This window comes from Brassica oleracea, chromosome C6 (genome assembly GCF_000695525.1).
Source record: "Brassica oleracea var. oleracea cultivar TO1000 chromosome C6, BOL, whole genome shotgun sequence".
Taxonomy (NCBI): Eukaryota; Viridiplantae; Streptophyta; class Magnoliopsida; order Brassicales; family Brassicaceae; genus Brassica; species Brassica oleracea.
This window is the reverse complement of record NC_027753.1, coordinates 22,418,280-22,435,166: the sequence shown is the minus strand read 5'-3', so window position 1 is coordinate 22,435,166 and position 16,887 is coordinate 22,418,280. Positions and strand designations below refer to the sequence as shown.

Sequence of the window (16,887 nt, the reverse complement as noted above, 5' to 3'; positions counted from 1 at the left end):
TTCAAAAAAATCATATGTTATTTTTATGTTTGACTTGAAATTTTGAGTCATTTTTGAAATAACCCTTAAAAAACATTATAGTTGAATTCAGAGATGCAATCTAATTTATCCAAATGATAACTAAATCGACTGTAAAGACAACAAAACCGATTGGATATAACATATATAAAATCATATGTATAATTAAAGTAATATAATATTATTATTATAAATGATGCATACAAATTATAGATTAATTTAAAATTATAAGTAAATAGCAATCGATTATTATAGTATATTTACTTTTGAAATATTTATATTCGTGCATGAGCACGGAAAAATCATCTAGTACAATAATATTAGTGAGAGCATATATTTGCATAAAGCTTTTCTAAAATTTATTATCTTACTAAATATTTAGTTGTAATTATAATTTAAAATCTTTAATTCAAAATCAAAAATATTTATTAGTTTTTTGAGTTTATTAATTTATAAAAAAAATAATCGTATATATTGAAATTTTGATTCATTTGATTATTGTATTAAAAATTTCTTCTGATTTATTCAACGTTAACGGTTTCAGTTCAGAGAAGAAGGATAGGGAAAACCCTTTCAAACGATGTCTGCTAGTTATGCAAAGTATGGTACCAGGAACGCCAAGACAAGCCAATATATTCATTCAAGATCTACTTCTACAACTTATTTTGAAGCCAAAATGCAATCTTATATCTGTCTTTCTATGATTATATACATTCTTTCAACTCCACTACACATATCTTTTGTTTTTCTACATGTCAGACCAAACATAGATAATAATGTGTTTCTATATATGATACTATATATGTGGTTATAACACAGATGCTAGAAACCTGTTCCGAGGTACCCGTTGCTACCTCCTGAACTTCCCATTGCAGCACCAGGTATATCACGGACCAAAAACTTCACCGTATGTTTCCTCATACCGTTTAATATCTCTAAACATTCTTGAAGATCAGAATCTGTAACCAACATCACCCATTCTTCATCGTCATCCAAGTATTTCAACTGAAACGCACCCTCTTGCAGCTTGAAACGCTTACCAACCTCTTTGTATAGCTGAGAACACCCAACCACATATGGATCTAGCTTGAAACGTATAGTGTCGTCTCTATAAGTTGCTTTAACAGTCAGTAATGATCTACTCTCGCTGCTACTGTTATGAGTTCTGAATGTTTGGTTATGATCTTGTTCCATGGAAGTAGATGAACTTCTAACAAGAACTGCTCCGGAACCATTTGATGAATCTGACATGCTACTTGAGATAGATGGGTTTGGTTCAGCAAGTGCTAGAGAGCTCAGGCACCTACGGACACCAAGGTCTTTATCCTTCTTTACATCTGCACTCCTTGTCCCTATATCAAAATCATCACTATAGTTCAAGCCAGACTGTTTGCTTACCCATGGCTCCATCAAAGATCCTGAGAACATTAAAAATAGCTTATTAGACTCTTCAGTCTTCACCAATTCTAATAGCTTATCCAAATAGGTTCACTTACCTGCAGGTCTTGCTTCATTTGTTTCAACACTATCCTCCAACTTAACCTTCCCACCATCATGAGATTTGACTTTCAAAAGCTCTAAAGACACATCTTCATCCATATCACACTGTCTCTTTAAAAATGCATCGTCATGATGACATGGTAGACTCTTTTGAGTATCAAACTCTTGAACAAGAGAGCCAACTGCTATGAACTCGCCTGTCGCTGAGTCAAACTTTAGTCCTCCTTCTACACCTTGGACAGAGTCCAGCACTGTCTGTATTTTCCTCAGTGACCTATTCACTTTGTTAATCTTGCGAGATGGCCACCTCATGATTCCGTGTTGTCTGCATATCCGTTTGAGTGTAGTCGGACAAACTAAAGAAAGCATCCATGTCAGAAACTGAAAAGTTAGTAAGGGAAACAAGCAATGAACACTTATTCTTACCACCAAGACTCTTTGCAGCATCCTTTAAGCTCCCAGAGAAGTACTGTTGGAGAACGTTTAAGCTCACATTCTTCTCTGTGCTGCTTTTCTTCCTCTCTGGTCTTCTAGCTCCGCTAGTTTCCTACAAAATATGTGTTTATATGTCGTGAACAAACGCAAATTAACCTTGAAAAAAGCAAAGAAATTTAAGAGAGAAACACATTGAGATATATACCCGAGTTTGCATATTGATCATGTGAATAAATATCTACAATCCTTTAGACCCGTATTTATACAGTTTGAACACCCGATATTCTTTTTTCCTTTAGAAAAACATTCCTATCTAACAAAGTTATTTTCTTAATCATAAAAGGCATACTGGTAACGAATATGACTTTTTGCTGGTGCACAAAGATTTAAGTTACTTTTAAAATCAAGAATATGTAAGAGAAAAAACCCAGTCATCCTATACATCTACCTGCCATTATCAAATGTAGAGCATAAACGAATCAGCCACATCATATACCTGTTGAAGAGTTCCATGAGAACCTGCTATATCACTCGCGAAGATACTTCTACTATAGTTGACATCTGTATCAAGCAATGTTGTCTGAAAACTTCCTTCTGAAACAGTAGTTTGTGTAAGATTTAACATTCTGTCTCCACTCCAAAGTCCAACTTCATCTGAAACAGTTCTCAGAGTCCGACATATTCTCTGCATCGTACCAGAGAGACTATCCAGCAAAAGCTGTTGTTCTGATCTTCCCTTCATATTAACAGGTAAGAAAAACTCAAGTATATAATCACTGTCTCCAGTGAACGTGCTCCTTAGTTTGGTAGCAACTGCAGCATTAAGACCAAACTTTCTAGCATGCTGAACAAGAGGGTACTCGCTGATATCAAATGTCTTTACATCGGATGAGAAAGACGGTTTGTTTGATATGAGTGCTTTGCCTGCAACTCCTTGCCCTTTGCTCAGAAAATGCTCCATGCAGGCAATTACAAAGCATTCCATGTCCATGTCATTCACATAACATGCAGACTCTTCTATGCAAAGAATAGAATTCTCATCTGATTGTTTCCCATAGACTTTGACCAGCTCATTGTTGGTTCCCTTGGAGTAGCTACAGGGGATCCAAGCTAGAGCTAGAGGCAGCCTATGTGCATGGCACACTGCTCGAAGGACATCTCTTATCTCAGACAAAGCTTCTTTTTGGTTGCTTGAAAGGTACTGAAAAACACACACACTATGCTAAGTTTCCTCAACGTCCAACTTAAAACCAATTGACGATAAATGGATCAGTTCAAGTTCCTTATATATTAGTCATATCTCATCTAAATTTTTGATAGGAGAGCTTATATTCTTACACACTAATAGATTTAGGCAGAGAAGCTAAAAATAAAACCCATTTGTGTTTGCTTGGTTCAGAAGATGTACCTGGCGGCGTGGAATAGTCGATGTTTGTAAGTTCACAGCCTGACAAAGATAAAGAAAACATGAATCACACTGCCATCATTGTTTCATATGATGTTCATCACACATAATGACATCAGGGAACACCACAAGAACAAGCAAAGACACAGAAGAGAAGCAGAGAGAGAGAGAGAAGGTGAGTTAACCTGGAGAGCACGGCAAACAGAGTCCATCTCCAAATCGAAGTTTGGTTTCTCCCTGCATGTCACAAGTTCAAGGACAGCACAACAAGATGAACCAGATGCTTCAAGAACAGGAATTGCGATGGAGCCACGAACATCGTTATCTAGCGCATGCTTCATCCTTAAATACTCAGCTGTCTTGTAATACATCACGTTTGAAGTCCACTCAGGAACTCCGGAGATAAAGACTCTCCCTGGAAGACCCGGAGAAGAGTATTGGCTTGTCTCTGCAGAGAATGTGTACTTTCTCGACACTTCACGGTATCCAGATAACCTCGAGTCAAGCAAGTAAGCCTGATCACAAGTACTAAGCATGTAATGATCTCCAGACTTAACAGGAGTCCAGAACTGAGCCAGTATACCCTCTCCAGAGAACTCCATAAATAAACTTAATGCCTTAAGCATCTTCTCATCAAGTGAGTAGCTCAATGACCTTGGAACACTACACTCTATTGCACTACTCTTGCTTCTTTTACCTGATAGGTAATGAACTTGAGAGCTCATCTCCTGCACCGGTCTTTTTTCGCCAACGTAACACCTTTCTAAACCATGGAAAGAAGGAGAAAACTCTGCAGGTAATGCAGTGAAACCTCCAAAAGGCGTAGGCGTAGTGGATTGAGAGTTGGTTAAGCCGTATTGAGTGAACAAGATATCAGAAGCGGAAGGAGTGTTGCACCAAGAACCAAAAGATTCAAAGTTCACAAGGTTTGAAGAAGAGCTAAACATGTCTTCTTCAGAGATCAGATTCTTAACCCAACCATCCATTTCTTCAGCTGGAATATCTGGAGAAGTGTTATCCATTCTTTTGATGATTAGACTGACACAAGGACAAAGTTTGGTTTCCTAGTAAAACCGATGTTTTATCAGTTTGGTTCAGTTTTCATGCGTATTCTACAGAAGACAAGGAATAAACCACAAAACACCAGACTAGATTCACTTATTGTTTATGTTCCCAACAACTTATGCTCTATCTCCAAAACTAAACAAGACAAACTTCACCGCAAGGAAATGAAAATAAATAAATCCTTAAATCCAAGAATTAAACTATTGTATGGTCGACTAACGCGGAAGCAACAGCGCAACATTCAGGAGGGATTCAAAGTAAACAAACACCATTAAAGAAAACAAAGAAACGAACTTATGAGTTCTAGAGCTGAACCTGGAGCCTCGAGCAATATAAGAGACTGTAGGAGAGTTTCAAGGAGGTGAAGCCTTGACTTTGAGTGGTATTGTGGGAGAGAAAGGTTTAAGCCACCGAGGAATATATAAAAAAGAAGATACTTATTTAATAAAATATATATACTCAGGACTGTATATACTAGCCGATATGGTTTCTGTTAGAGGAAATTGCGGTACAAGCTTGCTCTGAAGCTCGTGGGAACTACATCAGCGTAGAGAGAGATGGTTCCATTAATGGAGGAGAGATTCTTCGAGGTTCCTTATTATTTTAATGGTGTTTGTATGTGTTGTTCTCTGCTTTTGGCGTGTGTATGACTCACTGAGCCGTAAATAACAAGGCTTTTGCTCATCGACCCCACCACCTCATATGAGGTAATAATGAGAAAAGTATGTGATATTTATTTTATTTTCATGTAATAATATAATTAGATGAGAGAAATAAGTATTTAGAGAACTATGAAAAAAGTTAAGAGCTATTTATTTCTATATTTGTTTTTAATAGTAGTACTAGACTTTGATCTGCGCTTTCATTCTTTAAACTATAATTAAAAAAAATATAAATATATGTTAGTTTTTCGCTTGAACATTTTACTCTAAAGAAATCTGAATCAAAACATACTAAAAAATACATATTCGATTAGGCAAATCTAGGCTAAAATACCTATTTGGTCTTCGGGTCTAGTCCTACCCGAGATCTCATTAGATATTTGAAATATCCAAAATTTCTTGTATAAATTAGTTGTATACTTATATTTGAGTATTATAGTATGTTTTGGTATTACAAATATTTTTTCATGTTTCGGATTAGAGTTTGCGGTTATAGTTTCGAGTTTAAGGTACAATTTCATATTTTCAAATATATAATTCAGGTATTCGGGTAAATATTTTGGCAGTTTTAAGTCCTCATATCAAATTTTGGATAAAATTTTGGGTATTTGAATATTTTTAGGTATTTTCGAGTTTTAGGATCCATTTTGGGCATTTTCGAATATTAAATATTCGAAATACCAAAACATATATTCGAATACCAAATTAATGCAAGCTTTTTTATTTAGAGAAAAAATATATTAAATTTTAGTAATATATTTTTTATTTAGAGAAAAAATATATTTAGAAATGATGATATTTTAGTAAATTGAATTTTTATATATGTATAATAATTCTTTAGTCCAGTTAGTATGCGTCCAAAAAATGATTTATAAACTTGGTTCACCAAAGTTAGTCGAGTAATAATTAAAAATTAAGTTCGTCAAGTACTAATTAAAAACTGTTACGATTAATTAAATGCATTAAATATTATATAATTAGAAAAATATAAAGTAGGACAAAAAAATAATTAGTTAATAAAAAAGTATAACAATTTTTCATAAGTAGATTTTTGGGAATGATTCTCTTATTGATTTAAAGGTAAATTTATTTCAATCTATTTTAATGTTATTTAATATTTTTAGAAAAAATAACATTATTTTTCAATTTTATTTTAAAATATAGGGAAAAAGTTGTTTAAGTGATACATTATAGTGTTGACAAAAAAATGATACATTATAGTAAATTTTATTTTTATTGTAAAGTTATTCGTTTTTTAGGAAAATAGAAAAACACATTGAGATGGTCTAAAAGGAGTTTTAGACAGAAGGATAACTTTAGTCTGCAGTGGATTAGAAAAGTGACACGTGTGCAGCTGTTAGATTTCGTAGCCATGGCTTTGCGTAATCTGACGTCACTTCTCTCATTCATTAACTCAATCAGTGAGAGAGAGCTGTCACTTTCTCCTCTTTTCCATATAAAACAACAACGATTATAATTAGAATAAAGCTGACAAAAAGGACTTTAAATAGCAAAATAACTACTTCTCTTTTCTTTTTGTGTTAGCAAAAAAGTCGATCTGTTTGTGTTGCTTAATGCTTTATGTCGTCATAAAACTTGAATTTTGCACAATCGTTAATTTTTTTTTTTTCGCCAAGTTTTTAATATTAATGAAACGGGATCAAACCCAACTACAAGGCCGAAGCCCAACAAAACAAACATCAGGAAATCCAAAACCCTACGGGCCAAATAAGATAAGTTAAATGGGCCTGTGGCCCAAAACAAAACGAACCGGACGACTTCGGTAGGCCCACGCGTCAAGGAAGCCGGACACGTGTAAGGATAAACACCGTCGGGACGACACGCGTCTCTTCCGCCTCAACTTGACCGTCACCGCTTCAAGACTTTGCCGGAGCTACACCACCGCAAACCTGGTGCTCAGAATACCGGAAAGCCTCCATCGCAACCAACTCTTCTCTTTCACGCTTTGTCTTCACTTCGGAGAGCTTCATCGATCCAATCGAGATCTCATCCGACTGAACAAAATCGTGAACCACTTGGAACCACGAACCGAGAACCACACACTAGCCACAAGCGGGATCCAAAACCGATCCAACGAACTGAAACACCTAAAGCCGGCGACGCAAGACTGAGAGAGCCTTCACCCCTCGGAGACAGAACCGACGACGGCGGAGTTGAGGAAGTCTCCACCTCCCGGAGACAAGGACCAGCGGCGACGGAGCTGTAGGAACCTCCACCTCCCGGAAATAAAACATCAAATGGCAAGACGACTAGCTTCACCGCGCCAAACCTGCACACGACCGCGCCATTACTCCAGAAGCAGATCCGCCACGGCTGGGACCTGAATCATAGCTCAAACAAGGCGGAGGTCAGAAGAGACGAAAGAGAAGCGAAGGACCAACATCTTTTACGGTAGCTCGAAGGGCTCCGGCGACGGCACGCACGCTCACGCGCCGGCCGCTCGCCGGACCCAATCTTAGATCTATTTTCTTTCTCTACTCTTTCTCAGAGTTGATACACACAATCGTTAATTTAAAATATGGTATAAAAGGAATAATGTAAAAACCAACAAACATGATCGTAAACCTAAATCATTGTGTTTACGCATCTCTTAAAATAATCAGATCACGTATTAATTTATAATTTACTTGATCTCCCATTGTATTGGAGCGACTGTCGGCAACAGTATATTAATTGTCCACTACCGATGAATCAAACAATAATCAATTGGTCGATACATTTAAATATGAGAATACCAAAGGATTATTTTTTTTTGCAACTGATTTTAATACCAAAGGATTATTTCAACACACAAAGTCATCTTCAGACTCCATCTTCAATTTTAGTTCTTTAAGATAGTTTTAATTTATAGAATTAACAAAGATAAACGTTATTAGTACAAAACCATTAAATAACAAGGTCTACTTTTAACTAATGTATAGAGAAAACCGCCATTAAAACTCTGAAATCTACTTCGCTTTTCTTTTTGTGTTAGCAAAAAAGTCGATCTGTTTGTGTTGCTTAATGCTTTATGTCGTCATAAAACTTGAATTTTGCACAATCGTTAATTTAAAATATGGTATAAAAAGGAATAATGTAAAAACCAACAAAGATGATCGTAAACCTAAATCATTGTGTTTACGCATCTCTTAAAATAATCAGATCACGTATTAATTTATAATTTACTTGATCTCCCATGGTATTGGAGCGACTGTCGGCAACAGTATATTAATTGTCCACTACCGATGAATCAAACAATAATCAATTGGTTGATACATTTCAATATGAGAATACCAAAAAAAAAATACCAAAGGATTATTTCCACACACAAAGTCATCTTCAGACTCCATCTTCAATTTTAGTTCTTTAAGATAGTTTTAATTTATAGAATTAACAAAGATAAACGTTATTAGTACAAAACCATTAAATAACAAGGTCTACTTTTAACTAATGTACAGAAAAAACCGCCTTAAAACTCTGAAATCTATCTTATTAAAGTAGAAATACTTTAGGTTTTGTTTGACAACATTGATAGTACTAAAAAAATAAATATAATGCTGTTTGGAAACATTGATAGCAGTAAGTTAGGAGAAAAAATAATGGACTTATGCTATTAAAAAAATTGGAAGTCCATTACATTATATTAAAAAGTAATGGGCTTATGTTATTTGATATACATATTCAAATCAAAATAATAATTTAAAATTAATTTATATCAAAAATTCATTCAAAAATATTCATATATTCATAAATTGATTTTTACAAACATATTTTCCAATAACCATTATAAAAAAAATTTCAATATATATAAGAAAAATACAATACAAAACTCAATTTCAAACACCAACTTAAATTATGGTTTTTATATTTCACATTGAAATTTAAAAATATATAATATGTGATTATTTATATGATTGTACGTATAAAATATTATTAATTACAAGATTAATTATTTGATGGTACGTATAAAATACGATTAATTATATGATAACACATATTTTTGTAACTTATGATGACACATATAGGATATATAATAGTGATTAGGGGAGGGAGTTCGGGTTTGTTTTCGGATCTGTTTGGGATTTCGTGTTCGGTTCAGATATTTGAGGATTCGGTTCGGATTTGGATAACCAATTTAAATTATTTAAAACAAAATTATTATATGCTTTAATTTTTAAAAAATATATAAAAAAATAGAATATATTGCATATAAATTTGAATAACATATGTCAGAGTACCTAACTTAACATATAAATTAGTTTGGTTTAAATATTTGGATAGATAATTAATAATGAGAAATTTCCTAGGATAGCCCTTTTTACATTTTTGTCACAAAAATAGCTTCCAATGAAGAAAATGACCAAAATAAATTTTATTAAAGAGTAAAAATGCATTTTTACCCTAGGGTTAACTAATATATACTTAGGGTTTAGAGTTAATGGGTGGGGTTTTGGGGATAAGGTTTCAAATTTAAAAAAAATAAAAAATAAATATTAAAATTTTCAAAATAAAAATGGGCTATTTTGGTCATTTTCTTTTTTGAGAGCTATTTTTGTGACAAAAACTTAAAAGTGGTTATTCGAGAGAATTGCCCATTAATAATTATTTAAGTATCTTTGGAGTTTTGAGTATATTTTAACTATTTTAGATATTTACGTTTGATTATTTTTATATATTTTCAAGTATTTAAACGAACTTAAAATTATCATATATATATATGTATATATGAAATCTAAAGATAATTAATATATATATAAGTATATAAATCTATTTTGGATACCTAAAATATTTCGGTTCGGATCAGATTAGGTTTCAGTTCTTCTAATACCAAAATTTTGAATAATTCATATATTTAATCAATTTCGGTTCGGATTTGGTACTACTAATTCGGATTGGGATCGGTTCGGTTCTTCAAATTCGATTTTTTTTTTGCCCAACCCTAAATAGTGACATAAAAAAAATAGCATCATATTTTTTTTAAATACATCCGCGCAGACGCGCATGTCAAAATTTTGTTTCAAATTAAAGCCAAAACTATTTCAATTCTTGTTTGAGTCAAACAATTCTTCAAATTTTAAATATTGGATGTTTTAATTCTTATATTTTGTTGACTCATCCATTTAGAAAATTTGAATAGTCAATTGTAAACTCGAACAATGGCACCATAAAACCCAATATGAGGTTGTTTTAAAAATTATTTTGTTTAGGAAAAATATCAAATCAGTTTCATCTTTCTCACTCGAAAACATAATCCCTAGTTCAATTTCATCTTACGCAAAATCGGTTTCAGAAGCAATCTGTGATGAAGCCAAGCAATGGTGGTTTCTCCGGCGTGACAATTTGACACTCCGACGTGACAATTCGACTTTATCAAATTGATGAGAATCATTATTTATTGCCAGAGAAATCTCCATTGCTTGTCTTCATCAGTGATAGCCCCACTGAATTCGATTTGGGAAAGATAAAATCGAATTGGGAAATAAGTTTTTGAGTAAGGAAGACGAAATCAATTTGGATTTTTTCTTAAACAAAATGATTTTTTTTTTTTAAATGATGTTGTATGTGGAAGCCCCCTTAGTCCAGTGGTTTGACTAAGGGTTCATTAATGCTTTTACACCAGGGGTTCAAACCCAGAAAACGCAAATTATGCAGATCATGGAGAAAAAGGGTTACAAGAGGTCTTCAACATGGTGCAAAGGCATATCATCAAACATGAATCTCATAGAGCGGCTCGGAGTGATGCAGGCAGACGTGCATTCTCATATGATGGTAGAATTGTCAGCTGTAGAATCGTCTATGTAATATTTCTCATCGTTGTAATAACATAATTAATCAGACGTTAAAAAAAATGATGTTGTATTGGGTATAACGAATTTGACAGTTGACTATTCGAGTTCTTTAAATGGCCGAATAAATAAAATATGAAAGTTAAAATGACTAATATTTAAAAAATTGAAGATTTGTTTGGCTCAAACATAAGTTAAATTTTTTTTGGGGGTTTTAAGTTGAAAATTCAGGATTTTAAGGGTGGTTTTCTCCAATTGTATATGTTTACCTAGTCTATTAATGACGTCGTAGTTCTAGGCGCTAATTAGCATTCACAAACACCAAAGTCCAAACTATTTTAGAAAGCTTTGTTAGAAAAAGATATGCGACATTTTATTACAAGTGACTTTAGATCAGTAATAACATCGTATTTCACATAAGTTTAAGATTATTGCTGTTTAACATTTGTTTATGTTGCATCATTGTTGAGGTAGAGAAATATAAAATACATGTAGATTCATCGAGAACACCAAAGTAGTAATGTAATGGGGACCATGACATATATACCATGATTATATATTCTGGCACTCTAACCTAAAATATACAATTATAAGTTAAAATATTCGCTTATGTCACTAATGACCCACTCCCTCTTGTCGTTACATGATTCTCTCCTTAAAATAGATTCCTTAAGTTAAGATATGCTGAATTCTGTCCGTTCATTCTTCTTTGAAGTTTAGGATTCTCTTTTAAGATTCCTTATCTCCTCCATATATACGTGGAATCTTTCAACAATATACAAAGATACCCACGTCTCTTCTTAGCTATAGGTCTGTGTGCTAGTTCCTCTATTTGCTGTAAAATCTTCTTTTTTTCTTAAAAATACATATGTTAGTGTGAGTAGTTTATGTTTTTGCATTAATTATGTGGTTTAGGAATCACAATACATAACTCGTTTGCTGTTGTGTCGGCATGTAATATTGGGTGATCGACAAGATCTATACATGAGATAGGTGAACAAAAAAAGCATCACACGAGATAGGGTTGAAACGGTCCGATCTAATTACACTATTTACTTGTCTTATACATGTATTTGGTTAATGTGATTTTCTTACATATATTTGTTCAAGTATTTTACCATATCTAAATAAAGGTCTTTGTCGACAAAAGAAGAAAAGAAGGTGCTTACTTTTTTGTTAAATGGTATTTTAGTCTATGTTCGATGTCAAGGTATATTCAGATCGTGTCATCTTTATAACAGGTGTACCATTTATTTTATTTGATTTATAAAAACAAGTCCTCTCACACAAACATGCAAAAAAAAAGGTTATAAAATGTAGTAATCTCTAATAAAACTGATAATTAATGCCAGTATCATCAAAGGTTTAGGTCGAAGGAGAAGATTTCTACTATAATTCATTTCCAGGTAATGTCAACTTGTAACGTTGGTCGCTTTCTAACACAACAAATGATAGATTGATGACTAACCTAATTCGGCATTTCCCCTTTGTTTAACGTTACATAATTTTAATATATAATAAGAATTTTATATAATCTGAATACATAATGATAGCTCAGTAGTTTGCCACTTGTGTTATGTTGCATCACCACCCAATTTTCAATCGGTTTCTTCTTATATTGGAAAAGCTAGGAACGCGATTATTAGATTGTCATTTAAAGAAAAATAATCAAGTAAACTCTTATAAATGTTGTTGGATAAATTTTCCGGAGATCATTAGATAATGATTCCCAAAATAACGATATAGAGGTTGTGGTATCACTTAAAATGCTAAAATATCGAAAATAATTACACAGAAATAAACTAAAGAATTACAAAAAAAAAAAAAAATAGTATGACCAACTTTTTCAAATGATTTAGTGCGATCATGTAGTATATATAACTTATCAAAATCATGATTCAAAAGAATTGGAATTTTTTTTTTTTTTTTGTAACTGAGAATTGGAGTTTTTTAACAAGTTATTAAGCTACACCTAAAATCTTATATTTTATACGTTATTAAGTTGGTATTTATCTATTCCCTATAAACGTGAAGAAGGTGGCTTCCATGTCCATTTTCCTCCAACATGGGTTTCAATGATAGCCATATCGAAGGTTCTTTAGAGATTTGACCACACATTTTGAGAATCATCAAGTCGTATATAAACGTCCTGAAAAGACCCTCCATCTTAGTTATGATTTTGAAATATATAGTGACGAATGTTGAGGTGATAGGAAAAAACAATTTGGGATTAAACAGTGAGAAAACGATAATGAAGGGGGGTAAAAGAAAGAAATTCCAGGTTGAAATATGCAAAACAACTAACTAAAACCATTTGGACAATAATATGAGCCGTTAAACCCAATAGCTATATTACTGGGCCTAAGGGGTATATTTGGAAATTAGAGTAAATTGCTCATCTAGGGTTTTGCTTCTTAAAGAGAATATTTAGCTTCTTCTCCGACGGTGGGTTCTCTAAGTGGAAGGAAGTTGCAGCGGCGAAAACAGAACCGAGAATGGTACTTCTTCTTGTAGTCTCTCAGCTCTTGTTATTCTTTCAGAACCGAGAAGCTGTAGTTCTGTTTTGTCATTTTTTTTCTTGGGAATTTGATTGTTTGTCTCACACGACTAGAGTTTGTTATGAAATGTAGTACCTTATTGCTTGATTTCTTATTAATCTTGTTGATTGATAGCCATACTCGTCACTACTCTAAGTTGGAATAAGTTTCTCGAATTAAAATGATTGTATTTGGACTTTGATATGCGTGCAGCCTAAGCAAATCCACGAGATCAAAGACTTCCTTCTGACAGCGAGAAGGAAGGATGCTAGGTCTGTGAAGATCAAGAGAAGCAAGGACATTGTCAAGTTCAAGGTCAGGTGCTCTAGGTACCTCTACACTCTTTGCGTCTTCGACCAAGAGAAGGCTGATAAGCTTAAGCAGTCTCTTCCTCCAGGTTCGTAGTCTCTTCTCTCTCTCCCTTACACTCGTTAAATACTTGCTAACAATTAATTGGAACCTCTTAGATTATTTAACATACTTGTTAGATTTTGCCAAATAAGTATTGGTTAGTTGTCTGAAAGTTTGTATTCTAAGAGTCTTAGAATCTGTGTCTTGGCTTCTTGTAAGGAAGCATGTGTGTTAAGTATGTGATATGTGTTTTGTAGATTTGAAAATGTGGGAGTTTATTTATTGGAACTTCGTTATTTCAGGTTTGAGTGTTCAAGACCTTTGAAGTCAGGGCTCTATGTTAATGCCACCAGCGTTGAATTATAGAGATATCTTTCGCTTGGGATACTTTGTTTCTTGTTACCTTTTGAATTACTATGATTCAGACTCTTCTCTTTTCATTTTTAAGACTGGGTTTTGTATTTTGCTATTTGCCATGTGATGTCAATGACTGCAACAACAAAAAAACTTCAATTGCTATCTTCTGCATCGGTTCACAAAACATCAGTCCAATGGTCTCTAATCAAAACGATGTTTTAAGTTAAACGGAGATGGTTTAGTCAGCAGCATTGTTTACTTTGTACTCATTGATGTTCTTAAATAAAGAGGCTATATAAACAGCAAGATTGTTCACTAATTGATTGGCAAAGTGGCAATATGATTATGAGACACTGTTCCAATCCAAGGTTCCCTTAACCTCCTCTCTTCACCCACAAGCTTCATTACCTTTCCTTGTCTATCCTCAAGAAACTCCAAGACCTTACCATCTTCGCTAAATCTCTGAAATCATAGTGTACAATCTCATCCCCATTGCTTTTGCCAGCAACCTCATTGGTATTGGCAGAAAGTAGATGCTCTGCAACATACTATTGGCAATTCAAAGTTTCCATCAAATTGATTAAGTATTAATAATCATCAAGCAAGTAATAAAAGGGGATATGAGCTTCAGTTAGGTCATCCACGTAGATAGGAAAATCGTCCAATCAAAAAAGTCCTTTTCAGTTAGGTCATCCACGTAGGATAGGAAAATCGTCCAATCAGAAGAGTCTTTTTTGACACGTCAGCACGGCTTTGTAATGTTGGGCTTCTTTTTTTTTTAGCCCAAATGTTGATGTCAATGGCGCAGGAAGCCCATTTCCGTTTGCTCTTCACCTTCTTGGTTTCTGTTTCACGATCTGAAAGTTGAGAGATTGGACGTTGCCCTTTCTCATTTTCTCCATGGAGTCTACAAATCTCACAAACTTCGATTTGGCTTGCCTCTTCAGCGTCGTCGATTCGGATTCGGCAGCTCCAGCATCGTCGATTCGGCGTGACACCTCTGTAACCGGCTTCGGTTTTTGTCTATCTAATACACTAATCCTAGCATTTACATAGTTTGTACCACTCTCTCCGATAAATCCAAGGTCATCGCTTCAACTCCGCCTATAAATGTGTTTGTTGCCTGCGATGCACAGACTCACCGCTCCGAAATCAGAAATGAAAATATCTTTGAAGCATCAACACCCACCATGGCGATTTTGTTACTGATTTTCTCCTTTTTAGTTGTGAGTAATCTTCTACGTGCAAATTGCAGTTGATTTATACTCCGTTCTTATGTGGTTTAAGCGTTTATTTGGATGTGCTAATACAGGATCAAATCTTTATTTCTGGATAGCGATCATTCCAATAGTTGTAAGAACTATTTTTCCGTTTTATGTTTCTCTTTTTTTTTTTTTGAATATTGAGTCTCATATCATTTGTCTATTGAGCTTTGGTTTGCATCTTTTTTTCTTTCAACATCTTTTTTTTTCTTTGGTGGCAAAGTTGCAACATGTAATCGCAACTTTAGTATCGGAGAACACTGGGATAACATAATATGCTTCTGGTGTTACCAGAATCACTTTTATCCCTTATCCACTTCATTCAGTTTCAAGTGTGCAAATTCTTATGAACCTCTATTAGTAACTAATGATTTTTGGTTTAGTAGATATCCAAGACACTTGGTGGGCATGCTCGCCGAGTCTATGTTGGTGGGTTTTCACCTGCGGCAAATGAACAGGTTCTTTTTCCCAGTGTTTGATACTACCATTGATTTACTTTCCTATGTTGCAGGTAGTGGCTACATTATTTAGTCAAGTTATGACTGCTGTTGGTGGAAACACTGCTGGTCCAGTTGATGCTGTTGTTAATGTTTATGTAAACCATGAGAAGTTTGCTTTTGTGGAGATGCGATCTTTTGAAGAGGCAAGTAACACAATGTCTTTGGATGGCATGATATTTGAGGTATGATTTTACTGTTTACCATTCTACCAAGTATTTTTTTTTAGTTTCAGTGTTGGTGGTCTATAGGTGAACAACTTTTTTAAACACATAAATAACAGTTACCAAGATCTCTCTGTTACAGATATTGCGTGCGCTGCGGCGTCAAAATGGGAGATAACACTCTTACTGTGAGACGTGCGAATCAAGGAATAACGCAACATCAACCTGAACAAGAGAGTATATTGTTGCATGCACAACAGCAGATTGCTTTTCAGGTAAACTAATTTTCTTAGACTTCTGTAAAGATTTTTTTAACACATTGAACAAGAGAGTATATTGGATTGTTTGTTCTTTAACTCTGTAAATGTAGGTGCGTGGTCAAATGTTGTGAGTCCGCGTCCTATCCCCAGCGGTGAGCCAGTTGCAGGCCTTGGCAAGGTTTGTACTAAAACTCTTCTTTCGCTATCTCTATGTAGATGTATACATGTGCAGGTGTTCTTGAAGTATTGTGATGATTTTGATGTGCTTTTTTCAACCCAAAATCTTTTAAGTTTTTCATGTTTATCTCTTTCGATCATCGATTTTGTGTCGGTTTTTTTTGTTAGGATCATCTATATAATGTACACACATGTTTGTAACTAAGTTTGCAACGTCTCAAGAACAATGAAATAGCCGGTGAGGCGATTCGTTATTAGGATATTTTTTGGGTTTATGAAAATGTGATTCTCACTTGATGTTTTTCCCCATGAGAGCGACTTAAAGAAGCTCTCAAGTATCTTAAAGATTTCAAGTGGAATAGGGTTGAAGAACCAAAAGAGTTCACACTTGAGCTATTCTTTGTGGCTTAT

The 16,887-nt window shown here is 34.1% G+C and overlaps 2 protein-coding genes and 1 long non-coding RNA gene across 4 annotated transcripts; 2 read left to right on the top strand and 1 right to left on the bottom strand.

Annotated features, from left to right (window-relative positions):
• Positions 1-684: 684 nt before the first annotated feature.
• LOC106296976 (protein NLP9-like) lies at positions 685-5,042 on the bottom strand. The gene is made up of 7 exons (XM_013733238.1): positions 4,739-5,042; positions 3,544-4,470; positions 3,362-3,400; positions 2,450-3,154; positions 1,945-2,065; positions 1,515-1,874; positions 685-1,436 (listed from the first exon to the last, which is right to left on the bottom strand). The coding sequence occupies exons 2-7, from the start codon at positions 4,378-4,380 to the stop codon at positions 841-843; spliced, it is 2,658 nt and encodes an 885-aa protein (XP_013588692.1). The 5' UTR covers positions 4,381-4,470; positions 4,739-5,042; the 3' UTR covers positions 685-840.
• An 8,236-nt stretch (positions 5,043-13,278) lies between these two features.
• Positions 13,279-14,282, top strand: LOC106300405 (60S ribosomal protein L38). The gene is made up of 3 exons (XM_013736541.1): positions 13,279-13,369; positions 13,622-13,805; positions 14,062-14,282. Exons 1-3 carry the CDS (start codon positions 13,367-13,369, stop codon positions 14,082-14,084), a joined length of 210 nt encoding a protein of 69 aa, XP_013591995.1. The 5' UTR covers positions 13,279-13,366; the 3' UTR covers positions 14,085-14,282.
• A 668-nt stretch (positions 14,283-14,950) lies between these two features.
• On the top strand, positions 14,951-16,746 carry LOC106300406. Of its 2 annotated transcripts, XR_001262011.1 has the most exons (6): positions 14,951-15,342; positions 15,429-15,469; positions 15,765-15,807; positions 15,890-16,060; positions 16,182-16,314; positions 16,410-16,746. It is a non-coding gene; the product is annotated as an uncharacterized LOC106300406 (long non-coding RNA). The 2 variants fall into 2 exon arrangements; XR_001262010.1 differs by having other exon boundaries at positions 15,429-15,807.
• The last annotated feature ends 141 nt before the right edge of the window (positions 16,747-16,887 follow it).